The 27,654-nt window shown below is 58.9% G+C and overlaps 3 protein-coding genes across 4 annotated transcripts in view; 1 reads left to right on the top strand and 2 right to left on the bottom strand.

Annotated features, from left to right (window-relative positions):
• SPNS2 (SPNS lysolipid transporter 2, sphingosine-1-phosphate) overlaps positions 1-7,393 on the top strand; it is a 37,681-nt gene extending 30,288 nt beyond the window's left edge. Inside the window, exons 5-13 of one of the 2 annotated variants that reach the window (XR_008794218.1) lie at positions 149-215; positions 1,846-1,988; positions 2,268-2,420; positions 2,533-2,722; positions 3,013-3,078; positions 4,559-4,657; positions 4,742-4,905; positions 5,183-5,343; positions 6,010-7,393. Coding sequence is in view for 1 of the 2 variants with exons in the window: in XM_056126683.1 (XP_055982658.1) it covers positions 149-215; positions 1,846-1,988; positions 2,268-2,420; positions 2,533-2,722; positions 3,013-3,078; positions 4,559-4,657; positions 4,742-4,905; positions 5,297-5,339 (925 nt within the window). In the remaining variant the exon portion in view is untranslated. The remainder of the gene's footprint in view (positions 1-148; positions 216-1,845; positions 1,989-2,267; positions 2,421-2,532; positions 2,723-3,012; positions 3,079-4,558; positions 4,658-4,741; positions 4,906-5,182; positions 5,344-6,009) is intronic. The other variant, XM_056126683.1, reaches the window with a different exon arrangement.
• On the bottom strand, positions 7,262-19,645 carry MYBBP1A (MYB binding protein 1a). Its single transcript, XM_056126680.1, has 26 exons — positions 19,432-19,645; positions 19,187-19,282; positions 18,300-18,383; positions 18,143-18,217; positions 17,935-18,042; positions 16,833-17,008; positions 16,579-16,746; positions 16,341-16,458; positions 15,060-15,355; positions 14,662-14,772; positions 14,113-14,238; positions 13,860-14,027; positions 13,661-13,778; positions 12,369-12,465; positions 12,137-12,288; positions 11,805-11,894; positions 11,580-11,729; positions 11,327-11,500; positions 11,088-11,245; positions 10,233-10,458; positions 9,951-10,076; positions 9,797-9,865; positions 9,272-9,388; positions 9,013-9,114; positions 8,324-8,460; positions 7,262-8,199 (listed from the first exon to the last, which is right to left on the bottom strand). The coding sequence occupies exons 1-26, from the start codon at positions 19,636-19,638 to the stop codon at positions 7,626-7,628; spliced, it is 4,023 nt and encodes a 1,340-aa protein (XP_055982655.1). The 5' UTR covers positions 19,639-19,645; the 3' UTR covers positions 7,262-7,625.
• Positions 19,646-22,527: 2,882 nt separating this feature from the next.
• On the bottom strand, positions 22,528-25,044 carry GGT6 (gamma-glutamyltransferase 6). Its single transcript, XM_056126495.1, has 4 exons — positions 24,908-25,044; positions 23,989-24,191; positions 23,795-23,908; positions 22,528-23,543 (listed from the first exon to the last, which is right to left on the bottom strand). The coding sequence occupies exons 1-4, from the start codon at positions 25,042-25,044 to the stop codon at positions 22,528-22,530; spliced, it is 1,470 nt and encodes a 489-aa protein (XP_055982470.1).
• Positions 25,045-27,654: the final 2,610 nt, after the last annotated feature.

Raw genomic sequence — 27,654 nt, 5'->3', positions numbered from 1 at the left:
CTGGCTTCCTGTCACTCCTCAGGGTCTGCACCTGTGGGCCATGGCTGTGGGAAACGCCTGCTTGACGCCAGCTGCCGGGCGCTGGGGAACAGGTGACGCTGACCACTGCGCCTCCCTTCCGGCCTGATTGTGCTTGTCTTGTCTGCAGCGGCCTGGGCTACATCACGGGCTCCAGCGTGAAGCAGGCAGTTGGAGACTGGCACTGGGCCTTACGGGTAAGGACAGACCCAGGCCAGCCCTGGCCCATGGTCACCTGGAGCCATGGCCAGCGGCCCCACCTCCAGGCTCCCCTGCCCCACCACCCCCAGGAGCCCAGGATTAGCCCCTACTGTGGAGCGGGGCGGGGCGTAGGTGTGCAGGCGCTGGCTCAGCCCCTCACCCACGGCTCTGTCAGAGAGGATGGAGGACTCTCCCACCCTGTCAGGAAATTCCATGTCTGCGAAGGTGCTTCCTGCTTGCGCCTGGTCCCGTGCTGGCAGCAGTCTGAGAAAGGGCCTCTGCGTGGGGCCCCTGGAGCCTGGGGCCACTTCCTGTCCCCAGGGAGGATTTGGGGCAAGTCTGCCAAGGCCCCAGGACAGTGCAATCAGAGGAAACAGAGATCCCCAGTCTCGCGGAGGAACGGAAGCTTAAGACAAAGTGTTTTTTCCTCAAAAGCAGGAAGGAAGCAGCCTCCGTGGAATTTCTTGATGGGGGTAGTAGGGGACATGGAGAGGAACACCCCATCTGGTGGGCGCTGAGGCCTGGTGGGGGTGGGACAGACCTCCCTGTTCTCAGGAGCTCCTGTTGGGCTGTGTCCTGCAGTCCAGGCTATCCCAATGTGCCCCGTTAACTGGAGAGGCGAGACACAGGGAAACCCTTGAACCTCTGTTCTCCTGGGGCACACATGGGCCTCTTCCAAAGACAGCAGTACCTGAGAAGTTAGCTGAGTTTTGTAGTAGCCCATCCCTTTCTCCTGGGAAGGAGCCCCCCTGACTCCCCCCACCCCAACACACAGATGAGCCAGCACGAGGAATGTTCCCAGCCCCAAGGGCAAGCTAGTATCTGACTCTGTCCAGGAATTCTCTTCTCTTCGAGTCATCAGTCTCTATGTCTGTCCATCTCCCTGTCCTCCTATCTGTCACCCACCCTTCTATCATATATCCATCCACCCATCCTCCTTCCACCCATCCACCCATCCTCCATCCACCCTCCATTTATCCACCGTCCATCTGTCCACCCTCCTTCCTCCATACATCCATCCCCCTTCCATCCATCTATCCATCCTCCACACATCCTCCATCCATACATCTTCTGTCCATGCATCTATCCATCCCCCATCCTTTAATCCGTACATCATCATCCACCCACCCACCCACCCATCCATCCATCCACCCACCATTTATGCATCCATCATCAGTCTCCCATCGATCCATTCACCTATCCATCCATCCTTTCCTCTCTCCAATTACCTGTCCATCATCCATCCATAAGCCTATCTGTTTTCCCTCCTCCATTCATTTGACTATTTGTCCCTTCCTCCTTTCTTCCTGTTCCCCTCACCTTTAAATTAATTAATTAATTTTGTTTCTGGGTAACACTTGGCAATGCCCAGGGGCCACTGCTGGCTCTGCATTCAGAAATTACTCATGGCAGTGCTCAGGGAACTATATGGGATGCCGGAGGTTGAACCCGGGTTGACAAGGCAAGTTCCATCCCCACTATCCTATGCTCAGACCCCCAGAAAGCCCATTTAAAATCCCCACACCCTTTTCTGGGCTCTTCCCCAGTGCCTTAGCTTGGCAGCCCGTTCAGGAGGCTGGTCAGATACTCTCCTGGTGCCCTGACCTGGTTCTTCCCGCCCCACAGGTGTCTCCTATCCTGGGCATGATCACAGGAACTCTCATCCTTGTCCTGGTCCCGGCCACTAAGAGAGGCCATGCTGACCAGCTCGGGGGGCAGCTCAAGGCCCGGACCTCATGGCTTCGAGACATGAAGGCCCTGATCCGCAAGTGAGTGCTGCTGGGAGGACCCTGGTGGGAAGGAGGGGTGCTGAGATGAGAGGACGGCCCGCCCAGCGCCCTCAACACACTCCCCATGAAACCTGCTGTCCAGGGCGCTGCCGGTTCCGGGCAGCCTTTACTCTTCCATATTTCTGTAGCCTGGAGTCCCCCTTCTGTTCATAGGGATGAGGGAGAAAAGGCAGCTGGGGGGGTCCCCATGCGGGAACGCCCCTGCTGGCTGCAGGCTCCTGGCCCCCAACTCAGCATCCCTGCCCTCACCTCCTTCAGCCGCAGCTACGTCTTCTCCTCCCTGGCCACGTCAGCAGTGTCCTTCGCCACGGGGGCCCTGGGCATGTGGATTCCTCTCTACCTGCACCGCGCTCAGGTCGTGCAGAAGACGGTGGAGACCTGCAGCAGCCCGCCCTGCGGGGCCAAGGACAGGTGGGCTGGGCTGGGCAGGGCAGTGGGCACAGGGGTATCAGTGGGGCAGGCATGCCAGCTCCTCTGTCCGGGCCTTGGCCCTCTCAACCTGCCCTGTCTTTTGTCCCCACAGCCTCATCTTTGGGGCCATCACCTGCTTCACAGGCTTCCTGGGTGTAGTCACGGGGGCAGGAGCCACACGTTGGTGCCGCCTGAGGACACAGCGGGCCGACCCCCTGGTGTGCGCGGTGGGCATGCTGGGCTCCGCCATCTTCATCTGCCTCATCTTCGTGGCCGCCAAGAGCAGCATCGTTGGGGCCTATGTGAGTGCAGGGTAGGGGTGTCAGAGCGGCTGGGGGAGCAGGACCCGGAGGGGGTGCCGCTCTGGAACGGGATGCAGTCGGCCTGCCCCAGCTCTGTCCAGGGCCCTGCTCGGGACTCTGAGTCCACTGGGGCTGCAGGCATGAAGCCCACAAATCCAAGAGCCTGACTGCTGGGAGAGCAGACCCCGGGGGTGGGGGGCAGGGGGAGGCTTGGGGGGATTCCCTGCGAGTGGCCAGCTGTGTGAGCCACGGCACGGAGGGTCACTTACTGCTCTGCTCTCTCTGGGCAGGTCTGTATCTTTGTCGGGGAGACGCTTCTGTTCTCTAACTGGGCCATCACCGCCGACATCCTCATGGTGAGACATGGCAGCCTCAGACTGACCCAAGTCTTTTGACCCGTAGGGCAGAGCAGGGGAAGAGGTGGTGGGAAAAAGGAAAGGTGAGTGGTGGCAGGGAGGGGACAGTGTTCCTGAGGCCTGGAGGGTTGAACGGGTGAAGGGGAAGGACACAGACCTGGCTGGGTGGGGGATGGCTGGAGGCTCAGATTCGTGCCATGGCTGGGAGGCTGGCGGTGCCAGGCTGGCACAGAGGTGCTATTGCCTGCCAGCACTCCTCCCCCAGGCTCGGCTTGCTTGAACCCTGCCCCACCCAGCTCAGCCTGGGGCCCGGGCACGCCTGCCGAGTGCCTGCGGCTGGCCCGGGTGGACAGAGGCTGTGTTCACACAGCAACAATGGGCCCCACACCCGCTGGCTGTGGACAAAGGGTGTCTCTTGTGTCCCTGGGCGGGACAGTACCGCCTGGCTGGAACTGGGAGGAGCTGTGGCCCAAGTAATGAGCAGCAGTGTGTGTGTGTGTGTGTGTGTGTGTGTGTGTGTGTGTGTCGGGAGGAGCGCAGTGTGGGACACCTAGTCTTGTCCTGGGGTTCCCTGAGTCAGTGCAGAACAGGAGGCTGTGGTAGGAAAAACATCTGGGGAGATGTGAGCAGGCCTGGGGCGGGAAATGAAAGTTGACCTGTAGGGTTTGGGGCCAGTCTGGGTCAGTCTGCCAATGGGGGGCCCCTGCTGTGCTTCCCCAGGCATCTCCTGCAGTGGGCCTGGAGGCTGGAGCTGTGTGGGGGCAGGCCTGGGGCTGGGGGCACTGCACATGCCGTGGTAAAAGGGGGAGGGGGAGATCGAGCAGGTCTGAGTCTGGGGCCCTGGTTCTGACTGGGTCCCCTCCCCTGCCTCCACCCCCAGCGGTCGATGGGTTTGGGTCCCAGGGAAATCATGTCCTAGTTTATTCAGTGTCACAGCCAAGTGACTAATTATTGCTAGAAATGGGGCCACACAGTCCCACAGTATCCAGGTCTCCCCCTCCTCCCTCCACACCAGGTAATGGGGCTCTCACACTGTCCAGGAAGGCTGGGACTCTGAGTAGATGGGGCAGCCGGAGCTCTGACAGTGGTGCCCAGGCGCTGGCCACGGCTCCTCTGCTAGCCTTGGCCTGCCCAACCTTGGACCTACAGCCCCATGGGGATGCATGGGTGGCCCTCTCAGGAAGGGTCCCCCTCCACCACCGTCCGTCCCAGCCAGCCTGGATCCCGTCAGGTCCTCCTGAGAACTAAGGCAGATGAACTGGTGGGAGAAGTGAGGGCAAGAGGCACTGAAGCCGGGCTCCCGGAGCCTGTGCCTCTGGGCCTCAGTTTCCCCTGGAGCACTGACTGTGGTTCCCCACCAGGAACTCTGTGCAGAATTTTCAGCCACGGGGTGGGGCCCAGGGAGCCCAGAGCAGGACATCCTGGGCGGGAGAGTTGGGGCGAACCCTCCCCTGACCCCTGGCCTGCTCCTTTCCTGCAGTATGTGGTCATTCCCACGAGACGGGCCACCGCGGTGGCTCTGCAGAGCTTCACCTCCCACCTGCTGGGGGACGCCGGAAGCCCCTACCTCATTGGCTTCGTGAGTTTTGGGGGGCAAGGGTGTGCAGGGGAGGGGGGTGGCTCCTGGAGGTGGCTCCGTGCTGACGCCCCATCATCCCCCCAGATCTCCGACGTGATCCGCCAGAGCACCAAGGACTCCCCGCTCTGGGAGTTCCTGAGCCTGGGCTACGCGCTCATGCTGTGCCCCTTCGTGGTGGTGCTGGGCGGCATGTTCTTCCTGGCCACGGCGCTCTTCTTCCTCAGCGACCGCGCCAAGGCGGAGCAGCAGTGAGTGGGGTGGTGGGGAGGTAGGGGAACTTGCCCTGGGTGGGTCACTCAGCTTCTGGGGTCCTGCAGGTCTAGCTGACCCCGTATTTCTCAGGGTCGGGAGGTGGGGGCGGGGGGTGGACACTGTCTTCTTGGGCTTCTCCCTGAAGTTTTCAGAGCTGGGCCCCTTCCCTACTTTTCCTCTCATTTTCTGACTTCTTTCTCCTGTCCTCTTGACTCTCTCTCTCTCTCCTCTCCCTACCCCTGGGCTCTCCCACCTCCCCCTGGGGCTGACGAGGTCCCTGCCCAGCACTTCCGGTCAGCTGGCCCCTGCGATGCGATGTGCCAGAGCCGTGCCCGGGCCCGGCCCCCGGTGATCCGCCACCTTGACCCCCGTCCGTCTCTCCCCCAGGGTGAACCAGCTGGTGATACCACCCACCTCCGTGAAAGTCTAAGGAGGTGAGTGCAGGGCCAGGGAGGCTAGGTTAGGGGAGAGGGAGTGCTTGGGCAGTACCACGCACGGCAATGAGGAATGTTCTAGAACAGAGACTCCCAAATGTATTTGGCTTACCACCCCCCCTTTTCAGAAAAAAAAAATAAATAAAGAAGATAAGAAAAATTGGTATTCCCCTGGAAACCTACCTTCATTGAACCAAGGGAAAGAACCCCCAGTGACACCCGAAACCACTTGCTGACTCGGGATGGTTTCAGAATCACTCACTGCAGGGACCTCTCCTCCCAAGGCTGCTACTGCCAGGGCACGGCTCACTGCCCTTGGCTTTGGCCCTCTTCCTCCCCAAACAGGCCCTGAACAGACCGGAGGAGCTACAGGCAGGGCCTGTCCCCACCCCTTCCTCAGGGATGGGGACAGCAGCCAGACCCAGCCTGGCCAGGTACTGCTGCTCCACCCTGTACTCTGGCCCCCATCATCTTGCCAATGCCTGGCCAACTTCTTTGACCTTCCTCTGGGCCTGTGACTTCCCAGCAGACCAGAGACAGGTCTCCAGCAGACCTGGAGCCCAGAGCCAGGCCTGCTGCACTCATCAGCTAGGAAGGAAGGAAGGAGGGAAGCACACAGGATCCTCTCCCAAGCCCCGCCTCTGACCCTCCACCCCTCCTTTCCAGGTGCCGCTGGGACCATGAAGAACCCGCTCTGCTGCCCAGGCTGGGAGGTGCCCGGCAGCTGGCCAGTCCTGCTGGGCTATGCCAGAGCTTCCTGTGTGACCCACGGCTGGGCACTCACCCACTCTGGTCTGGGACTGCCGAGTGGCCGTGGCTCCAAGAGGCTGTGTCCTCAGCTAACCTGGCAGACAGCGTGCTCTGGAGCCGCACAGTTGGACAGATGCCCAGCCCTGGGTTGGGGCCACTGAGCCCCTGGGGCCCCCAGAGAAGGCAGCTCCCAGTGGGCGTGCCAGAAGAGCCTGGCCTGTCACTGGCCTATGCGATTTTGGGCAAGTCCCTGGCCTCCTCAGAAAGCGAGGGCAGGGGGCCACGCTTTCCCGGGCAGCGTGCCGGCCAGGACACTCTGTGCGGCTTCGAAGAACCCACAGCTCCTGCACCGTACAGAGATGGGGCCACCCCGGCCTCTGGGTGGCACCTCAGGCTCTGAGGCTCCCTCCGGGGCTGTGCGTGCTCAGGGCTGTCGCTCAGTCCTGCCACTAGGAGCCTGTTTCAACAGAGGCCTGGCTCTGCCTGGAGGTCCCCCGGGTGGGGACCGACCCGACAGAAGTGGCATCGCCAGGGGTGAAGGCCCTGGTGGCAGCTTTGGTCTGCCTGTGCCCTGGTTTGCCATCTGCGGTATCCCCCTACAGAAGCAGAAATGTTGCCGCTGCCGCAGGCTGGGCTTTCCCAGAACCATTGAGGTAGTGGCCAGGCAACCCGCGCTTCCTGTCCAGAATAGCCGGGAGAGGTAGCGGCCCCGCAGGCCGACTCCGAGCCCACCCATCCAATGACAGCTGCTCTTGCGCCCCAGCCCTGCCCTCCAGCGCACCCTCTGCTCACCAACACCCCACTCTCCGCTTCACCAGGGAGGGGGCCCACCCGAGCCTCCAGGCCTCCTCGACGGAGCTTCTGCTCTCTGCCCCACAGCCCTCTCTGTGCGCTGGCTGGAATGAGGTGTCCGGTCTGGGGGTCCCATGTAACCCGCAGGAGACCCTAGGAGCCAGCTTAGACAACGCTCTTTGCCCTGTAGTTACTGGCTGGCGTGGCTTCAGTGGCGCGTAAGCTAATGGAATGCCCACTCCCCACCAAGTGCTGGGGCACCCTGGGGGGCCTAACAAGGGGTGTGCTCCCCGGAAGACCAGCCTGGCCTCTACTCCCACCCCAGCCTCACAGGGCCCCAGCGATGTTTTCTTGTTGTACAAGAACCAGGTCCAAGTGTTGCCTCCTCTTCCTTCCGGAAGCCAAACTGCTCCTTTATTTTTTAGAGCTGCTGATTGTGAATCTCAGAGTCTTAAGAGAAGCCAAATATATTCCTTGTAAATGAAGAAATAAACCTATTTAAATCATGGCTGGTGGCTCCCGTGGCAGTGACTCAGGGGTTGGGGATGCGAGGACGGAATAGCACGGGCTGTTGTGAACTGAGCGGGTCCCCACCCCTAGCGACCTCCCTGCTCCTGTGGCTCAGCAGCTCCTGGACAGTGGACCTGCAGGCCCCGAACCCCCAGGGCCACACTCAAGGGGCGGCTGCCCCCTCCCCAGGCCAGTGTGCGTCCTTGGGGGCTGGTGGGCAGAGCCTACACTCATGGCTTGTCCCCCTTCCCGGCCCGCTTTTTCTTCTTCTTGGCCTCCTTCTGGGGGAGACTGGGGCTCCCGCTAGCCAGAGACGACTTTGCCTTTTTCCGTGGCTGAGGCGCCTGTGGGGTCTTGCCTGACACCACCTCTGCTGGCGGATCCTGTTGCTGCTGTTTGCCCTCAGGGTCAGTGGGGCGCAGGACAGAGATTCCATTCACCTGAGAAAGCTTCTGTTTTTTCTTTGGCCGTTTCGGGGTCTTGGGAGGGGCGCTGGGGCTTGTGGTGGGGGGAGCCGGCCCTGGACTCCCAGTGGCAGGTGACCCATTCACCGGGGACTGGGCTGGGACCTGGGCATTCCCCTTGCTCTTCTTTCTCCTCTTCCTCTTCTTCTTCCCAGTGCTGGGGGGCTGGTCCCCACTGGGGGGTGCGGGCTTGGCATCCTCTGGGGTGACACCTTCCGCCTTACGCTTCTTACGCTTCTTGGTTTCTGGCAAGAAGCCCTTTTTCTTCCGCTTTGTGCTAATGGGGTTCTGAGTGTCACCGGGAACTTCCTTGGCATCTTTCTTCTCTAATTTGGGGCGCCTGGAAGTGAGCAGAGCATGCAAGTGTCGGCCAAGGGAGGAGAGACCCTTCTCGGCTCGGGAGCCCCTGGCCTCCCCGCAGCTCCTCCTCCCCAGCCCACCCTGTTCCAGGGCCCCCAACTCACTGGACTCCTAGCAACTTCATGGCCTGCCAGTAGAGGTCGAGGAGCCGGCTGGAGCCCATCTCAAGCTCCCTCTGCTGCAGGGCGGGCTGCTGACCCCGCAACACAGCCAGGATGCCGGTCAGGTCCGTGGAGAGCTTCTGCAGAGGGATCCAGGCTGTTGGCCCCCAGCGTCCCTCCTGGGCCCCCTGCTGCACACCACCACTGCCTCTCCGTACGGGAAGGAAAAACTGTGCCAAGCCAGGTTTACCCCTCTTCCAGGCAGAGGTCGGAGCTGCGTCCTCTCCTCCCCGTCGCAGCCCCCCGCAATGGCCCCAGGGCTGCTCACGCTCCTTCTCGGTCACACCTCCTGCCACACGGGTTTCTGCACCGTCTTGCAGGACACGCCTCCCTCCTGGCACTGCTCCCCCTGCCCCCTGCCCGATCTTTCTCCAGCGCCCTCCGGCAAGCTAAGCCACACTTGGCTCTGACTGGCATTTACACTAAGGACTCCAAACCCCTCTTGAGGGGAAGAAGCCCAGCACATCCCCAGATACTCCCTCCTCATCCATGATGGCCCCCTCACCCGAGCATCCGCCACATTTCCCACTTACTACTGATTCCTCATTGAGGCACCTAGAACCCTTCCTTCCGAGTGCCACCCGCAAGCTCCGTGCAGCCGGGTCCCACTGTCCGCACCCTGGGAGCCTTACCCCATGATTAACGCTCTTGATGACCGTGTTGAGCAGCTCCAAGGAGGACAGCTCCATCTGCAGCACCACCTTGCTCTGAGACTGACCCAACATGCGCACGTTCTGGGGAGAAGGGGCTGGGGTGAGCCGCCTGGGGCCATGCCACTGCTCCAAGGGAACAGACACTGGCTGACCCCCAAACACACCCCGCGTTCCAACCCCCCAGTGTTCCCAGAAGGAGTCCCGGGGTACGCGAAGAGAAGTCTGCAGCGGGGGTTACCTCGGTGACCTTCGCCAGGATCTGGCCAAGGAGCTGCTGCCAGCCGGCTTCCTCATAGCACTGCCTGAGCAGCTCCCCCATGGACAGCACCTTCTGCAGCAGCGCGCAAGCCTGGCCCTGGGCAGGGAAAGCAGCCCCAAGGCCCTCAGTGCGAGGTGGGGCCGAGGCAGGCGGAACCACAAGGGGCCCAGGGCACACAGAGCCTACCCGGCCCCGGGGAAGAGAAGGTCCGAGGCTGCTTCTTCCTAGCTCCCTGACCACCTCAGCCACATTCTCCTGCCCTTCAGCCCAGAGCCAGGCGGCCCGGGAAGGGGGGAGATGGCAGTTGTGGGGAGAAAGTCACCCTCCCAGCTCCTGCCGCTCAGTGCCAAGGGTGAAGGAGAGGGTGGCTGGGTCAGAGGGGCCAGAGCGAATTCTACCCCGAGAGAGCATGTGCCAGGGTCCAGGGGCACCCGTAGGATGGGCTGGGCCCAAGAGACCCAGCCAGCAGCCAGACCTGCGGACCCAATAGGCCCTGGGCCTTACCTGCTGGTGGGGCCGCACGGGGCCCGCCAGGTGGCGGGTGACGACAGGAAGCAGTTCCTTACACAGCACCTAGGAAGGGAGGGAGGGAGGGAGAGGCCGTGTGGTGAGCGCCAGACACTGCAGGGCCCCAGGGCAGGGCCGCCCCCCCACTCACCGGGTGCCGGTTGAAGAGGTCGAGGAACATGGGAGCCGTGAGGGGGCTGTTGCGCCTGGTGAGGAAGGAGCTCAGCGCCGACGAGTAGAGTGGGACCACAAAGCTCAGGTTCAAGCCGCTGGAAGCCTGGGCCGGGTTGGTACGGAGAAGAGAATGGGTTGGTGTGGTGGCAGAAGAGGTTTGGTGGGCAGAGTCTGAATGGCCTGCAGAAGGCTGAAGCCCGGCTCTGGGGAAGTGCTTCCCTCCCCTTCTGTGGGCTGGGCCAGCTCGTGGGGCCCTCACCTTGGGGCTCCCGGGTTTGTCGCAGTCGTTCTCTCTCTGGGCCTTGTGGATGGCGTTACCCTTCAAGACACGGAGCAGGTAGAGCGAGCCGTTGAAGTAGTAGAGGGAGATGGAGGCGTCCACCTGGCGGCCTGCCTGCTGCACCAGCCACGCCAGCCGGGGGTGCAGCATTTCCTCAGCATTGTCCAAATCACGGCAGTACTGTCGGGCGTGGAGCAGGCTTTGTCTGAGGGGAGAGGGCAGAGCTGGGGCTGGCATTCTCCTTCCACGCTGCTCCCTGCCCTGCAGAGCCAAGCCCCAGAGACAGCCCCCCCCCCCAACAAACAGAAGCCAAGAGAGCAACAGGGAGTGGGGGCTGAGAGGCTGGCCCCTCTAGAGATCCAACACAAGCAAGCGGCTGGCGAGGCTGGCAAGGGGAGGCAGCAGGCCCTGCGTGAAGGGCACAACCATCATTCCCTCCACGTTGTGCACCCCAGGCTGGGCCTGACGCAGTGGAGTGCGCCCTCTGCTGCTCTCTCCTAGAAAAGCAGTCCTGCCCACTAGGCTGTCCCAGGCCTTTCTGGATAAATGCCTCTGTGGCCCGCTGCAATGAGTCTGGGTGTTGGGTCCATCAGCCTTTTACATTCCAGCTACATCTGCTGGGTTCCATCTGGACACGCAATCTTCCTGCCTTGTCCCATAAACTACCTTCCCAGTAACAGACTTCTCCCTGGCACCTCCAGGAGAACTAGGTGTCCCTGCCCCCATAACCCTGGCCCTTTCCCCAGCCCCTTCCCCAGTTCCGCCGGCTGGCTGTGGGGTGGTGGCTGGAGCAGACTGTGGGTTCCCAGTGTCTGGCTCTGCCTGCCCACTCACGAGAAGATGCGGGCCGTCTTCTGCAGGAGGGCCTTCTCGTGGGAGGTGCTGCTGGAGCGCATGGTGCAGCGGATCATTTCCAGCATTGGTTTGAGCAGCTCCAGGACCAGGGGGCTCTCGGGCTGCTTGGTCAGCAGCACACTGATCAGGTCCAGGACCTGTGGCCAGGACAGGTGGGCTCAGACGAGGGTGTGGCCACACACCCGGGAGGAGTGGGTTGACACGGGCACCCGGCTCACTCTGATCTGGAAGTTCCGCCGGAGAGCCTTCTCCTTCTGTAGCATGTTCTTCTCATCTTTCCGGGCCTGGATGCGCAGCTTCTGCTCTGCGAAGAGGCTGGAGAGGTTCTGGTCCAGGGCCATCATGGCTTCGTCACTCAATTCATCATCGTCGTCGTCATCGCCATCGCCGTCCTCACCCCCAAGAACAGATCCCCGTGAGTGGCCCTTCCTCCCGTCGATGCCCAGGGCAGGAGCCCTCCCGCCTGCTCACCAGCGCCTTCCCGGCCTGCAGCACCGCCATCAGCTGCTCCCGGAAGCCTTGGTCCACGTCCCCGTCCCGCTCCTCCTCGCCGCTCTCCTCACCACTCTCTTCGTCACTCTCACTCCCTGAGTTTGCATCCTCGCTGTCGGAGTCCTGGTCCTGCATGGACAGGTATTACGACTGCCCCCTGCCCTCATGGATGTCCCCCTGGCCCTTCCCCTTGCTGACAAGCACCTCTGCAGATTTTGAGCGCTTCCGGGAATCATCTGTGACCACCACAGTTTCCTCTTCCTCATCGTCCTGGCTCTTCTCGGGGTTCAGCACCTGTGTGACAAACCCAGACAGCTGACCCTTCTGCTTCCCTAGCCTTTGGGCCTTCCCTGAGCCCTGGCCCCAGGAGACAGCCAGGCCTGCTCCATGCCAGCCACCTGGCAAGCCTGGTGACCCCTCTCTCCCCACATACCTTTCACCATTGTCAGCAAGGCCCACCCTCCCTGCAGCTGACAAGGGGGTGGCATGCAGCCGGATGCTTAGGGCATACCCCACCATCCCAGGAAAACACTCACATCCAGAATGAGCTGCAGGGCCCTTGGGGTCAAGTGCGAGCAGATGTGGCCGAACACGGTCCGGGTCACCATGCGTACCAGGTGGCTGTTCTGGGCCAGCAGGGCCAGCAGGATCTCCACCATCACCTCCACCCACGGTGGCTCCTCGGGGGCTGCAAGCCAGGAGAGGGCTGAGCCACCGAGCACAGGATAGCATCCCCTTTCCCACCAACTCCCCAGGGCAGTGACCCACAGGTGGCCTTAGAGCGCTTCCGGCGGGCCTTCTCCCCCAGGCTTTTCATGATGCAAGTCTGGATGTCACTCAGGAGGTCACAACTCTCTTCAGGGGTCTGTGGGCAGAGCAGGACAGAAATGCAGAAATGAGGGAGGGACCAGCCCAGCAGAAGCAGCAGGAACCAAAGACGTAGCTGCCCTCACAGGCCAGAAGGCAGGGCCCACAGTGGGCCCCAGCGCAGCTGAGAACCTTCCCATGTGATAATGAGCCAAGACCTGAGCCCCTCAGGGCATAACAGCCACAAGCACTGTCTGGGACTGAGCTATGGTGGAGGAGGCAGGGACAGGGCACAGGAAGCAAACAGGAAGTGCCGCCTCCAGAACCAAAGTTCTAGATTATTCCCTACATACCTGGTTTGGCACTAGAGGAAGAACAGAATATCATGGGCTTAATTTGACGTATACCAATGAAGTCCCAACACCCTGGGGCTAAGTCCAAGCCCCAGTCATGACCAGGGTACTGGGAGGATCTTGAGGTCACTGTGTCATCTGAGGCACTCAAGAGAAACCCTTCTCCAGCCTCTAGAGTCAGGGGCAGGCCCTCGGGATGAGCCTGTGGCACCAGTGGGCAGTAGCCCACTGCTACCAGAGGCCCAAAGCCAAGGAGTGGGAGGTGCCATGGCCAACTGTTATCCGCCAGACTTGACAACAGCTGGACTTGGTATGCCTGAGGCCTGCAGGGGAGGGACACCTCCAAGTCCCACCATTCAGGGAGAGGCCTTGAGGCTCCAGAGTTGCAGCCACCAAGTTCTAAGGGGGTAGCAATCTGCTTGGTGGAGATTTTGAACGGGAAAGGCCATGCAGCTGGTTCCGGGGAAACTGTTAGTAGGTGTAGTAGGTGCAGGAATTAGCACCTTTGAGGGAGAGTGCCGGGTGCAAAGCCCCCAGAAGCAGACAGAACTCTGGAGGCCGGGAGAGGGCCCCATGGGCTGAGCCGCTGCTCCCCACCAGAGGCCCTGGCTGATCTCCCACCCTATTAGGTGTGGCCTAAAAACCAAAAGGAAAAACCCACCAGCTCTGCTACTCTCAACCCACCGCTGTGATTCAGATAGGTGAAGAATTACAGAGAGGGGGACCATACTTCTAAGTACCAACAGAGAGAGACGCTTTCGGGAGGCGAGAGGTCGGCCCAGAGCAGATGTTCTCCCCGCCGCCCCCCCATCTTCTGTTCAATGAAGCACTCTGGAGTGCTGGGGGTCAGGGAAGCCAAAGCCCAGTTCGGATGCCCACACAGCTGCCCCAGGGCCGTACCTTGAAGAGGTGGATGCCCACCAAAAGAAGCAGGTGCTGGAAGGCCGTGGTTTTGGCCCTGGCGTCGGCCATGTTATCGGAGGAGCGCGCCTCTAACTCCTTCAGCGCCTGCAGCATCCTGTAGGCCACGGGGCACCTTCTTAGGCCACTGCTGCCCGAGACAGGGCCCAAACCCCTCCTAGCCCGCCGCGCCCCTCACCGGTTCCAGGCCTGGAGCTGCGGCTTAGTGAAGGGCTTCAGGGTGGCCACGTGGTGGCTGTGGCTCAGCAGCGTGTCCGCGAACTGCACTAGGCGGGACAGCCAGGACTGCTTCTCCTGGGCCTCTTCCCGAGTTGGCTTGAACTGAGTGCTGAGGGCCAGCAGCAGGCTGCGGGAGGAAGTGCAACGGTGGCACGGGCGGGGCTCGAAGCACAGTGACCCCTCCCCCCAGGACCCCCGAGGCCCAGGCCCACCTGAAGAAGGCAGAGCTGACCGCTTCACGGGTCTGGTCCGTCATGGGGAAGGAGAACTGCTGCTTGGTCTCCGGGATCTGCGACTCGGGCTTCTTGGCCTCGAAGAATGCATGGAAGAAGCAGAACCTGGGGTGAGGGAGCAACAGGGTGGCCTGGGTTAGTGCCCTGGCTGGCCTGGAGTGGGCGGGCGGGCGGGCGGGGGGTGATCGGGCAGTGAGTGTGTGAGGCTGTCCCTCAGGTCTGAACCCCAGCCAGGCACTAGGCCGAGACTGGGGAGACAACAGCCCTTCCTTCCTTCCCCTGGACCAAGATGGACTGGAGGCTGTGGGGTGCCGACAAGGTCCCACCATCACTCCTGCCCCCAGTGAGGCCTGTAGGGAGGTGGAAGGAGCAGAGGGTGCAGGGAGGTCTGTACAGCCACTGCAATGCGCAGAACCAAAGACGTCTGGCTCTGAAGCACCCACCCGAAGTCTGGGCTAAAGGCCCTATTCTCTGGCTATACCACCTCCCCCACCCTGCCCCTGGACTTGGGGCTGGAGCACAGCTCACCTGGCCACCTCCTCAATCAACGCCTCCTCCTTCTTCACATGCAGGTTTTCCACGAGGCTGACCAGGCGGAAGATAATCCATTTTCGGAGCCGAAACACAGGACGCTCAGGCCTGGGGGAAGGTGGCAGTTTCAAGAACTGTTCTGAGAGCAAAGGCGCAGTCCCCCGACATCCCTGAGTCTGAAAACTCGCACCCCCTAATGACTTCAACCATTCATTCACTCACCCTCTTCTACCAGAAGAGACCATACATGCAGGAAATGGGTCTCTGACAGCGGGGCTCCTACTTTGCCCACCCCGGCCCTCGGACCTGTTTGGACCCAGGAACCCACGGCAGGAAGAGGTCAGGCATCAGGCTCAGAAGGCCGCTAACACCTCAGCTCCCCCGGGGCAGCTCACCCATATGGCATTATGTCCTTGTTCTTCTCCTGGTGGCTGGTGTTGAAGTCCACCAAGGAGTCCAGGCGGGGCTGGAGAAACATGTCCCGGAGCCAGGCCACATAGCCCCTGAGAGCAGGGATGTTCAGGGCCCCCACCACACGCCAGTTGGTAGCCAGGACAGGATGGCCCTGGTTAGTGATGGAGGTGAAGGCCACCACTGCAGCCAACTGCCGCTCGGAGTCTTCCTGGCAGCCTTCCAGGAAGGTGCGCACATACTCAGACATCTCAGGAGCAAACCTGAACTGGCCTGGCACCTGCGAGGCAGACAAGGTGCTGGGTCAGCAGCTGCAGTGGACCACTGGCCTTTTACACGTGACCGAGCTCCGTGGACATGGCAAGACAGTGCCACCCCGTGGTGCCCTGTTTCTGCCTGGACTCATGGCCTCTGGGTTCTTCCCCAATCTCTGGCCCAGCCCTCCCTCCCCACCACTCACTGGGGCAGGAAAGGCTGAGATCAGACTGGGGCATCAAACAGCCCCAGGTTCAGGCTCCGCTTTTACCATCGTAGAGCTCAGCACCCACACCTCCTGTGTGTACCGTGTACCTCATCTCTTGCGTTTGCACGTGGCTGCATGCTTCTTTTCACAACCCTTTGCATGGGGGCACTTATTTTATGGATGAAGAAACAGAGGCACAAAAAGCACAGCAGGAGCATCGCGGGGGCTGTGCTTCCTGCGCCCACCTGTCCCAGCCACAGGGCCTGGCAGCTCCTGCACAGCAGGTAAGACCTGAGATGGGGAGATGTGCAGGCACACTGCCCCTCCTGTGCACCCAGACCTATATGCAGAGCCCTGAGGCCATGAACTCAGGTATCTCCCCAGCTCCCTTGTCTCAAGAGACTAGAGAGGCAGGCACAGGAAAGGAGGCAACATCCCACGGCCTCTTGTGTGCGGTGACACTGGTACCATAAGTGTCCAAATGCTGTGGAGTTGCCCGTGGAGTGCTGAGCTCAGAGCCGGGTGCACTGCCCCAACATTGGCAGCAACTGCTGCTTTACTGCGGGCACCAGCAGGGTGTAGAGAGGTCTGGAGGGGTTGGCTGCTAGTTGGCCATAAGAACCAACCCTGCCCCAGCCAAGGGCACCCAGAGATCCCCTCCACCCCCCGCTGGCAGCCGTGCCTGTCCACTGCACGCAGGAAGGCCCCCTGTAAAGGGACAAAGAGCAAGTTCCTTTCCAGACGCTGGCTGAGTGACTCCCCCTGCCACCTTCAGCAGAAAGAAACTGCGACAGAAGCCCACCTGGGAAGTAACCACGTGCTCTCCAAACACCCGGATCAGGTCTCCCTGCATCACCAGCTGCAGCTGCTCCATGGACAGTAGGGGCAGGGCGGTGCCCAGGAGGCGGAAACACATGTAGCTAAGGAGGTGCAGGGCAGAGCTGGGTTAGAGCACTTGGCATTGCCACGTGGACCACAGGCCCACCCTGCTGCTCTTCCACAAGGGAGAGGGATTTGAAAGCAGACAAACACCCCCGTACTAGGCCGGCCAGTAATGCTTCTTCATCAGCCCCTGCTCGATGACATCCGTCCAGAATCGGGGGAACTGGTCCTCCCGCAGTGCCAGACGGAGCAGGTTCAGGGTCACGTCAGGTAGCCGGTGCTCCTTCCTTATGGAGGTAGCAGCGGTCTTCAGCACATCTATCAGCCTGAGGAGCAGGGTAGTGGGGGCTCAGGGGACAACCCGAGGGCCACATGCAGCCCAGAAAACCACCCGGCCTCCCTTCCCTCATACCTGGGGATGTTCTCAGCTGAGAACAGGTCGACCGATCCCATCAGCTTCTTGAGTCTCACAGGCACCTTCTCCCGGGCCAGGAGGAAGAGCGCCAGGTGCTCAGGGGAGCTCAGTACCGAATTCAAGCCGTCTGTGAGGACCTTTGGCAGGATCTCCTTCAGCGTGCCCACGGGTACCTGGGCAGGGAAACAGAGTGGAGTGGCTCTCATAGCACCATGACACTCTCCTGCTGTGGGGCGAGTCTGTTGGGCCTGTCCTGTTTGCCAGACCTGCATAAGGGACAGCTACAACCTGTCTAGCTAAGTGGCACGGGACATTTGTTAAAGGCTCAAAGGCCCAGGAAGCTGAGAGATAATAAACACCCACTGATGCTAAGTGGTCCAGAACTACCTCTTAACTGCTGCTTCTGGAGGCGGTAGGGGGTGATGGGGTTTTCACAGACCAATTATTTTTTATGTTTGCCTTAAAAAACAAAACTCGACTGCAGTTCCAGAGATGGAACTCCTAAGTTCACATATGCAAGACAAGCAGTCTACCACTACATCCCTACCCTCAGGTAACAAGGTTCTATGACAAGACTGTCCACTAGTAAAAAGATTACAACTCACCGAGGGCTCAGAGAATGTCTAGTATTCTAAAATTAAGGCATGTACTTTTTTTGGGGCGGGGGGATGACACCCAGCGATGCCACGAGGTTACTCCTGGCTCTGAACTCAGAAATTACTCCTGGCAGTGCTCAGGGGACTATACGGGATACCAGAATCAAACCTGAGTCGGGCGCATGCAAGGCAAGCTCTTAAGCCTACTGCATTCTCTCTCCAGCCTTGGGCATACTCCTTTAGACATAATGCTAGCTATTGTAAGTCTAGCAGTCTACAATATGATGCAAGTGTAACAGTGATGAGCACTGAAAAACCAAAAAAAATCCACAACTTATTTTGCTGCGGTAGTCTGGAGCTGCTTCCCTGATCTCTCCAAGGTACACCTGGCTGTTTCCATGGGGCAGTGCTGCTCTAGAACATGTCCATGCATTATCTACAATGTCTCCACATCACAATTAAGGCTAGCACTACCCGCAGTTCCATTGCTGCTACGTCCATACCTCAGAGAGAATATCCACCAAGGCCTTCTGGGGCTGCTCCTGCAGATGGTTGGAGTGCTGGGCCAGTGTCTGCAGCAGCTGCACTGACTTCATTAGTGCCTCTGAGTCCTGATGCCCACAGAGAGAGAGAGAGCGAGAGAATGCGCGTCAGAGAACAACCAGTCACTGCCAAGCCAGTCCAAATCCCCCATGCCCCCGAAGCTCTTACCTTCACTAGTCTGCCTGACTGGAAGAGGGCCAGCACCCCAAACAGATTTCCAAAGAGAGCCGGTCTCATCATGTTCTACAAAAGGATTCCAGGCACCGGTGAGAAGGGTGTAAGCATGCCCACCGCAAGCTGCCCACCTCCCCAGAGCCACTCTCACCTTCTTAACCTTCTGCAGGTTGTATTTCTCTTGTATTTGCTCCAAGATGCCGCACAGGGGGATGTCTTCAAAAGACTGTAGAAGCTGGCAGGGATGGAGGAGGGGGTGAGACGGAAGCTCAGGGAAGTGACCACCGTCCAGCAAACCACAACCTCCTCCCCTGTCTTCCTTCGACTTTTGTCCATCCTAAGATGCCTCTGGAGCATGGAAGGTACGCTGGGCCAGTAGCCCTGGGCATGGAATGCTGCTTTGATGAAGCTGGCTCTTGCTGCCCTGAGGCTTCAGAAATCACTTTCTCTATCGCTGTTTCACTGAGCTTCCGAGGCCCCTAATATCACAGCCTGCCCCAGCAGGCTCTATGTAATGAACTGGATGTTTGTTTCCCTTTGAACTAAGCTTTTTTTTTTTTAAAGATAAAACTTTGTTTTATTATTGAATCACCCTAGATTACAAAGTTGCAAAGTTATTCATAACTGAACTCCAGGCATAGTATGTTCGGATACCAATCGCTTCATCAGTGTCCACTTCTCGACCAATAGCCCAAATTTCCCTCCCCTGCCCCATTCCCTCCAACTAGCCTGCCTTTAATGACACTTCTAAGCTTTTGAGGGACGGGGCTACAATCAGCTGAAGGTCCCCAGAAGAGAGACGACCCTGAACCATTTAGGGGTGAGAAAATCAACCCCAAAGTTTACTGCTCCCAGTAAACGTACGAGAGACTGCGGTACCCCGACCCCCACGTTACAGGAATATCTGCTCGACTTCCCACCCTAGTCCTGGCTTCTCTTCGGTAACACGGGCTCACGTAGGAACTTCTCCCGGAAAGAACCCACTTGCCCCTGGTCTTCGCCGTAACCGGTGAGCCCCTCTCTGACCCCACTGCTCACCTGTGCCAGGGCCAGACTGAAACAGGGCCGGGCAGTTTCCCGCCCGATTCCGAGGCCGGCGATAAGGCGCTTCAGGGCATACTTCATTTCGGACCCCTGCGGAACCAAGCCAAAGCCCCTCGCTGATCACAGGGAAGGGGCGTCCCGCGCTCTGCGGAGCCCACACTCGCCCGGCGCCCGGGCGGGCCACCACCCACCCCTCAGGGTCCGCCGCCACAGCCTGCCCGGCCCCTGCCGCCCCATACTTCTGGCCTGGTGCGCAGATACTCCAGCAGCTTCTCCGTGGCCTCAAGTCGCGCCTCCTGCTGCGGCTTTGCAATGTCCCAGAAGAAGTCCAGGAACTCGCGGCTGTGCTGCAGCAGGCCCTGGCGGTCGGCAGGCCGGGCGCCATTCCTCCTCGTCTCTTGGGGAGGCTGGGGCTCGGAGCCGTTCGCGAGCTCCATCTCCGCCATGCTGCCCAACACGTGGGTCCGGCACACTAACACTTCCGGGCCAAGTCCCTGCGCACGCGCGTTGGCGCCTGGGACTGGGCGGGGCGTCCCTGGAGGGGGCGGGGCGTCCCTGGAGAGGCGGGGCGTCTCGGGAGGGGGCGGGGCGTCCCTGGAGAGGCGGGGCGGCCCGGGAGGGTCGGGGCGACCCGTTCCCGCGCTCCGGTTGGAGGTCGGCAGTTCGGATTTTAATCCGAATGTGGTGAAAAATCTTAGGAGTCTTTTTTTTCGGTTGGTATTGAGGAAATCACATTTACCAGTTTATTAAAGGAGACGCTAAGAATCCAGATAAGCAGATAGAAAGATCCATAGGAAGGTTGAGATGAGTCCTGAGAAGGGGAGAAGTTCCAAGTTCCCTCCTGTTGCAAAGCGCCATCCTCGCTGTCCCGTGGATGTGCTCCCGGAACTCACCTGAAAGCTCCCCAAAATACATACTATTGTGATTTTCCTAGAGGCAAGATCCTGTTTTAACCCATTTTCATCCCCTCACTCCTTTCTGGAGAGTAGGGAGAAAGACTGAAGTCCTTCCTGTGACCAACCCCAGCCCCAAGCCATCGGGAACCCACTCAGAGTCTTGTCAATGGGAGGAAAGCCTTACCTAGTACCCCTATCACTTAAGAATTTACGAGAGTTTCTGAAGTCTTGATTCAGAACTATGAATCAAGTTGACGAACAATGGTCAGAGGTCAATGCACATTTCTTGTATTTTACAGGTTATGCAGTAATTTAAACAAAGAAAATATTGGAACATAAAACAATTTGAAGGAATACCACAGACACAAATAATGAATTAAAAATTACGGCGACAAAAGATTGCATACAAATGACTATTAACATGAAGTTTGAGAACAGACAAGTGAAGTTAATGGTAGAATTTTATTTTGTAGGAGGAGGCAGGAGAGAATATAGTGAGTGCCAGAAGTAGTCTATGTTTTCTTTTGGGTGGTATTACGTGGAATCAGACTTTTTGTGTTTTACCTTATTCAATTTTAGTGAAAAAATTATAATGGTTGATTTATGTATTAAAAACAAAAATTCTTTATTATTTTTTAATAGGAGTGATAATGTCTGCTCTGCCTTCCCTGTTCTCCCTTCCTTTCCCCACCCCTCATAAAGCTCAGTTCTGTTATCATGGCCAAGGGTTTGTTTTCATTCACCACAGTCCATTCCCTTCTTTGTTCCTTTATTTACCACACGAGTGAGATCATTTAGCATTAGTTCTTTTCGTTCTGATTTATTTCACTTGACATGACATCCTCTCATTACGTGAGGGAGGAAAGACTTCATCAGATTTTTATTTTACATTCTCTGTTTGTTTTTTTTCTGGCCACACCGGTAATGCTCAGGAGTTACCCCTCCCTCTGCACCCTGAAATCACTCCTGACAGTGTTGATGAGAGCATATGGGATATCGAATTCGGGTTGGCCATGTGAAAGGCAAGAGCCCATACGCACTATCTCTCTGGCCCAGGTTTTCATTTTACATTCTGGTGGCTATGTGGGAAGTGGATGGCAGGAGTTCCAAGACCAAAGCCCAATGCCCCTTGGAGAGAAAATAGTGGGTCATTCAAGTAACATGAGAGCAGTTCAGATTGGGTCTCAAAAGGCTCCGCATGCAGCAGTCCTGGGGTTGATCTCCAACGTCACCGGGAGCAACCCTTCGTCATCATTAGATGTGGCTCCAAAACCGAAACCAGAGAAGCACCCCACAAGGACCAAAATCCATACTGGGGTTGATTAGGAAGTGGCTGGTGGCGATGGATGTGGGAAGAGGTAAAGAGAGAGATCTCAGGTTTGCAGCTTAGATAATTGGGTGAATTCTGGTACCATCTTCTGAGTTGGGGGAAAGGTTACTTGGGGTGTGTGTGTGTGTGTGTGTGTGTGTGTGTGTGTGTGTGCGCGCGCGTTGGGGGTACGAGGGACTGCTGTGACAGTGGTGGGATCATGTTTTCTGTGAAGTCAAATGTCCTCTGCAATGGCAGGGGTTTGGGGAGGAGCTACTAGCCAGGCCTGCTTCTTAGCACGAGCCTCTGTTTCTGAAGGGATGAGGTGCAGAGAGCCTTGCCTTCCACCAGGGGGAGGTAAGGCCAACCCTGGCTTTTAAATTCCTCACATTCACCTCTAGCCTTTTAAGAACCCCTTGGGGCCCCTTCTACCTACTCTCTTGCTCTATCCCTTTCTTTGCAGTATGTTTGCAGGATATGAAGACTTAACGTGTGTGTGTGTGTGTGTGTGTGTGTGTGTGTGTGTGTGTGTGTAGGGTGGTGTAGGAGGCAGAAGGTGAGCAGACTGGGGGAGCTGAGACCTGCGGGTTTTCTTGCCTCCTTGGGTATGGGGGCTCCCTGTGCTTTTGGAGTGGGGGTGGGGGTGGGGTGGGGGTGTCTTGGGGGTGTCTGACCCTAGACCGCTGACGCAAGTAGAAATTAGCCAGGAAGCAGAATGGCTCTTGGCTTCCAGGAGACTTGAGGTTTATTTTGTTTTCAGCCTAGCTGAGGAAGATCAGCAGAAGGTGGTCTGTCGGGGGGGTGGGGGGGGCGTGAGGTCAGTAACATCCCAGGTGCTGCCTGTGCTGCCCGCTGAGCCCAGAGTGTAAGCAGGAACTTGCTCTCCTGTCACCCAATCTTCCCAGAGTAGGAGCTCAACTTAGCCTGAGCCTGGAGCGCTTTTCTTCTGGTTCTCTGGTTTCTTAGCTGACAACAGCCAGGTGTCCAGCCCGGGCCCGAGGTGCGGAGCCCAAGCCTATGTAAGTAAAAGATCTATGAACACATTCCACATCCCCCAATGCTGCTGGACTGGTTCAGCTCCTGTCCTTCAGGTTTGAAGGCCCCTCACCCCATGGCAGACTTCTCACCCACTATAACCCCGCAAAAGGGCAACAGTCTTTGGGGACACTGGAGACGTGGACATGTTCTGCATGGACTGCCACCTGGAGCAGGGTCCCCTGGCCACAAACGTGGGGTTCCGCTGCCTGTCCTTGCCGGGGCTGGGGCTGAGATGCAGCTAGGTGGCTGAGCAGGGCACTAGACATGGCTTTGGTCATTGTGGGGCTGTCCGAGGCCACCAGCCCCAACACATCGACCTCTGTGTCGTCTGAGTTGTCACGAAAGATGAGTGGGCAGGCCCAGGCCTGAGCTGCAGACCAGGCCTCCGGCTTGCTGAGCAGAACCCCGGTGCTCGGTGACAGGCGTCCAGAACCAAAGGAACCGTTGAGTGAGGAGGCGAGAAGGAGCACAGAGCCGCTGCTGTCCACTGTGGCCAGGACACTGCTCCCAGGGGGCACAGGAGATAGTGGGGGACAAGGGGCGGGCCTGGGCCGCCCTGTGTGGAGGGCTTCCCCCAGCAGTGCCAACAGTTCGGGGCCAGCTGAAGGGCTGGGGGTGGTAAACAGAAGGCCCTGGCGCACAGGGAGGGGCAGAGCTGGCTGCAAGGTGGGCAGGGGCCCGGCCGGTGGCGCCTCCAGCCCCAGGTCTCTAGCCAGAGGACCCAGCAGGGCCTCCCCAGCAAGTCTGGGGTCGGGGGCAAGTGCTGCCTTACGGAGTACCTTTGCCAGTTTGGGGTTGGTGGCTTGGGCTCCAGCGCCCAGGGGTCTTCCATCAGGCTGGCAGAACAGAGGACAGAGGCCTTTTGCACCCCAAGCCGCCAGAGCCTCGGCTAGGGCTGTGTCCACCAGGAAGCCCTCTTGGGCCAGCGTGGCAGGGCCCTCGAGCAGGTGCGACCAGGGCAGATGGCCGAAGTGTGTATGCAGCAAGGCCAGGCCAGGCAGGGCCAAGGGCAGTCCCAGGCCGGGGGCAAGTGTCTGAGCTGGGCCTGGCACCAAAGCGCTTGTATTGCCGGAGGAGCCGTTGTGGAAGAGCCCCCAGAACAAGGCACCTGGGGGGAGATGAAGTGTCACACAGGGCTGGGGGCAGGCGGCAGCCTCAGGGGAGGGGGTACCCAACTGGCCCGGGAGCTACTGAGCAGGCCTGGAGATGGTCATCACCTACCTGAGGGCATGAGTTCCCAGCACTGACCGTTACCCCTTGGTTGGAGGCAGCCCTGAGGTCAGGGCCACTGGCTATGTGAGATGTTGGTCAGTGCCTAGGCTGGCCTTGGGGTCATGGCAGGGGTCGGGGGTCACTGACCTAGCCCTGTAGCATGGGGGTGCACCACCGCCAGGCACAGCGCTGCTCCGACTCCAGCGTCCACGACGTTGCCTCCTGCAGCAAGGAGCTCCCGGGCCAGGTGGGAACACGGGGCTGCAGTAAGGAAGGGACCGTGATGGGGGTGCAGGGGCTGTGTCCAGCCCTGTTCCTCCCCCAAGGGCTCCTGCCCAGACCTGCATGGCTGATGACAGCTCCGTGGTGGTAGACCCCAGGGCGGTGGGTGTGCCCGCTGCGAGGGGGTGCGGCTGAGCCCAGGGGGGCTGGAGGGGAGCCACTGCTTTGCAGTCGCTTTGTGGCCAGGGAGAAGACCACGACGAGCAGCAGCAGGGCCGCGGCTATTCGGGGCCAGGTCCCAGGAAGGCCGCCAGCCTGGTTCCTGCAGAGAGGGGGATCGTGAGCCGGAACCAGGGCCAGCACCCAAGAGCCCCAAGTGAATTCAGGGACGGGTGTGCAAGAAAAGCCGATCTTGGGCTAAAGAGATAGGACGGGGTAAGGTGCTCGCTTCACATGTGGCCAAGTTGCGTTCAATCTCAGCTCAGCATCACCTGGAGTGACCCCTAAGCACAGAGCCAGGAGGAATCCCCGAGCACTACCAGGTATGACCCAAACTCCCTCCCCCCCCCCCCCCCCATAAAATGAAATAAAGATTCTGTCTTTTGGGCAAGAGAAGAAAAGCAAGGGCACAGCATGGAGCGGAAAAAGCTTGGAGAAACTGAGGACAGCAGTGGAGGGGGTCTGGGGAAGGCGAGGCTAGTGGGGTCCTGGTGGCTGGAGGGGGTCTGATAGGCTTGGGGACCCGGGCTCAGCCATGCATAGCCAGATCCCAACCTGCCCAGCTGCTGTCTTCGAAGGCAGAGGTGGGGGCAGGGCCAGCCTGGTACGAAGGTCCCCTCAGCGGCCAGACCTCAGGTGGACTGGCCCAGGCTTGGCTGTGGCCCAAGCTTGCCCTCATTCGACCAGAATGTTCCTGGAGTGGAGCCAAGCCCCAGGTTACCTGCCCAGCCTCTCTCTACCCGCCTTCTTGGGGCTCCGGAGGGAAGGACTTGCCAGTCTCAGACCTGGAGCTGGTGCCCGGAACCCTCTCCGACTCACCCAGCGGCTTCCTGGGGCCTCCAGGGGTCAGGAACCAGAAGCTCTGAGATCTCGTCCTCTTCCTCCTCCTCCAGGCTGGACTCCCACAGCTGCAGCTTCTGGTAGAGCACAGGCCCCTCCACCGCAGCATCGCCCATGGCCGCTCCTGCCTGCCAGCCTTCGCACGGAACCTTCTCGGGAGGCCCTGGCTGAGCTGCTGGGTGGGAGGTGGTGGCAGCCTTAGGGGAGGGAGGTGACGGAATCTAGAACAGGTTTGGGCAGGGAACGGCCAAGGGAGGCTCATGTGAACCTGCCCTATTAGGGCAGAGGGCTCATGGGGTTCTCATGGTCCTGTGCTCCCCTGTCGGGGGCACGCTGTCAGGGTAGGGGGAGCCTAGGGGTAGAGCCACAGGTCCTGAGACCCCCAGAACACCCCTGTCCCCCCCCTTTTCAGAGAACAATCCTGAATCTTCTGCCTGTTTGGGATTCTTATGTGAGCTTAGTGGACTGGAATGGAAGCCAGCTACATTGTGGCTGGGGTTTAGTGTCAGCATGTGACCAGGTTCCAGCATACAGTTGCGGGTTGCATCAGGTCAAGCTCAGCCCAGGGAGACCAGGTTGGAGGAGGGACTGCCATGCGGGCTTAGTCCAGCAGGTGGCGCCACAGAACACGTGGGTTGCTGCCTCTGGGAAACCCTGAATTCCTGGGATTCCTATTCTGCAACAAAATCCCACAAGTCATGGACCCCCATCTCTCCCTCCCACAGCCATCTCTGCTGACTGCACCCTATTTCAGACCCTTTCCCTCACCCCTGCCTGAGACCCTGAACCTGCCCACAAGCACCTCATCTAATCTTGTTTCTTCACACCAAAATGTTGAGGCTGACACAAGGAGTGTCCCCTCCTCCCCCACTCCCACATTCAGGCTTCTCAGCACCCCCCCCCACACACCCACGTGCGTGACACGCACACGCACACACGCACACTCGGGATTCCCGGCTTTGGCTTGGCCCAACCCTCCCGCCTCTTGTCTCCTGCTTCCCAGGACCTCACATACTCTCACTGAACCCTCCCCTCCTGCAGCCTCGCATCTCTATTGGTCCCTTCACAGCAACCTGTATTTATTAATTAATTTACTTAATTTTGGGGTCACAATGCTCAAGGGTTACTCCTGGCTCTGCACTCAGGAATAACTCCTGGCAATGCTCAGGGGGCCATATCAGATGCCAGAGATCGAACCCCGTGTCAGGTGCATCAAAGGCAAGTGCCCAGCCCACAGTACTATCTCTCCAGCCCAGAATGTGTAAGATTTCTGATTGCTGTGAATTCACAGAACTCTCCAAGCCTATGTCTTGTTCAGACTGCGGTGGCAGACAGGAATGGGGAAGTGGACTATATTGTTATCTTCTTCTGCACATTTTTTTAAAAAATATATTTTTAATTGAATCACAGTGAGATACACAGTTACAAAATTGTTTATGAATGGATTTCAGTCATAATGTTCCAACACCCATACCTTCACCAGTGTATGTTTCTCACCACCAATGTCCTCAGTTTCCCTTCCGCTCCCCTCACCCCCGCCACTATGGCAGGTACTTCTCTCTCTCTCTCTCTCTCTCTCTCTCTCTCTCTCTCTCTCTCTTTCTCTATCTCTCCCTCTTGTTCCCTCTCTTTCTTTCTTTCTCTGTCTTTCCCTCTCTCTCTCTCCCCCGCATTCCCACCCCCCACCCCACACACAGACACAGACACACACACACAGACACACACACACACACACACTTTTCTTTTGGGCATTATGGTTTGCAATACAGTTATCAAGTATATCCTTACCTACTTTCAAAACTCAGTTCCTTTAAACTGGGCTGAGTGCTCCAAAATTCCTCTCCTAGGAACATATGGACCCAATGAGTGTGTGCTGGAACATTCATAGAGCACTAGTGGGGCTGGGTCCATGCTGGATGCCGGCCTGCCCCCAAGTCAGTGGAATGAAAGGTGCAGCCACACATCCTGCAGCAATGAGAAGGGGGCAACTTGCCCACTGGGTGCCAGACTACAGCTGGATCTTACAGAGAGAAGCAGGAGTCAAGGGAGCAATGCATACCATTGACTTCCATTTATACAAAGCCCAAGACCAGATCACATTAGTTTCTGCCCTTAGAAGTCAAGGTAGACCCTCATGGTCCCCAGTGTCATGCAGAGAAGGGCTCCTGAGCAGGAGCAGGCATACTCCCCCAAGGAAGAAATGGCCAGAGTAATAATACAGTGGGCAGGGCGCTTACCTTGAGGAGGCTAAGCTGGGTTCAACCCCTACACTCCATATGGTCCCCCTGAGCCTCACCAGGAAGAATCCCTGGGCACAGAGCCAAGAGCAAGCCCAGATGCGGCCCCCAAAACAAAAAAAAGAAAGAAACCTAGAAACAGCGCAAGAGATGAAGGGCTGGGAGATGGCTGAGTGCTAAATTGACACCTTGGAAACCCGAGGCCAAGAGTTTGACCCTGGGTGCCACCTGCATGAGCTGAGGACCATCCCAGCAACTCTGCTGTCTCTCTGAGATCCCGGTCACACAGAGGTACCCTGTGGCACCCCTGCCAGCTATTTGTCCCTTGCGAGTACTTGGTGAGTAAGGAAGGCCCCCAGTGAGGATTGAGCACTTCCACCAGAGAGCACTTCCACCTGCAGCTAAAGGAGAGCGGTCCTCGCCCACCACTGCAGCCACAAGTATGAGCACCACGACGGCCTGGCCTGTGTACAGCCCTTGTCTCAGCCA

Source organism: Sorex fumeus, unplaced genomic scaffold (assembly GCF_029834395.1).
Source record: "Sorex fumeus unplaced genomic scaffold, SorFum_2.1 ptg000063l, whole genome shotgun sequence".
Taxonomy (NCBI): domain Eukaryota; kingdom Metazoa; phylum Chordata; class Mammalia; order Eulipotyphla; family Soricidae; genus Sorex; species Sorex fumeus.
This window is presented reverse-complemented; position numbering and strand designations above follow the sequence as displayed.

Coding starts and splice junctions, on each gene's coding strand:
- GGT6 (XM_056126495.1), bottom strand. CDS start 25,044: ATGGGCGATGCTGCGGTGGAGGGGCCTGTGCTCTACCAGAAGCTGCAG. Junction 24,192..24,907: donor AGGCCCCAGGAAGCCGCTGG/GTGAGTCGGAGA, acceptor CCCTCTCTGCAG/GAACCAGGCTGGCGGCCTTC. Junction 23,544..23,794: donor CCCCCATGCTACAGGGCTAG/GTCAGTGACCCC, acceptor ATCTCCCCCCAG/GTGCCTTGTTCTGGGGGCTC.
- MYBBP1A (XM_056126680.1), bottom strand. CDS start 19,638: ATGGCGGAGATGGAGCTCGCGAACGGCTCCGAGCCCCAGCCTCCCCAA. Junction 11,501..11,579: donor TGCAGGCCGGGAAGGCGCTG/GTGAGCAGGCGG, acceptor CTTGGGGGTGAG/GACGGCGATGGCGATGACGA. Junction 9,866..9,950: donor ACCTCTTCAACCGGCACCCG/GTGAGTGGGGGG, acceptor CTCCCTTCCTAG/GTGCTGTGTAAGGAACTGCT.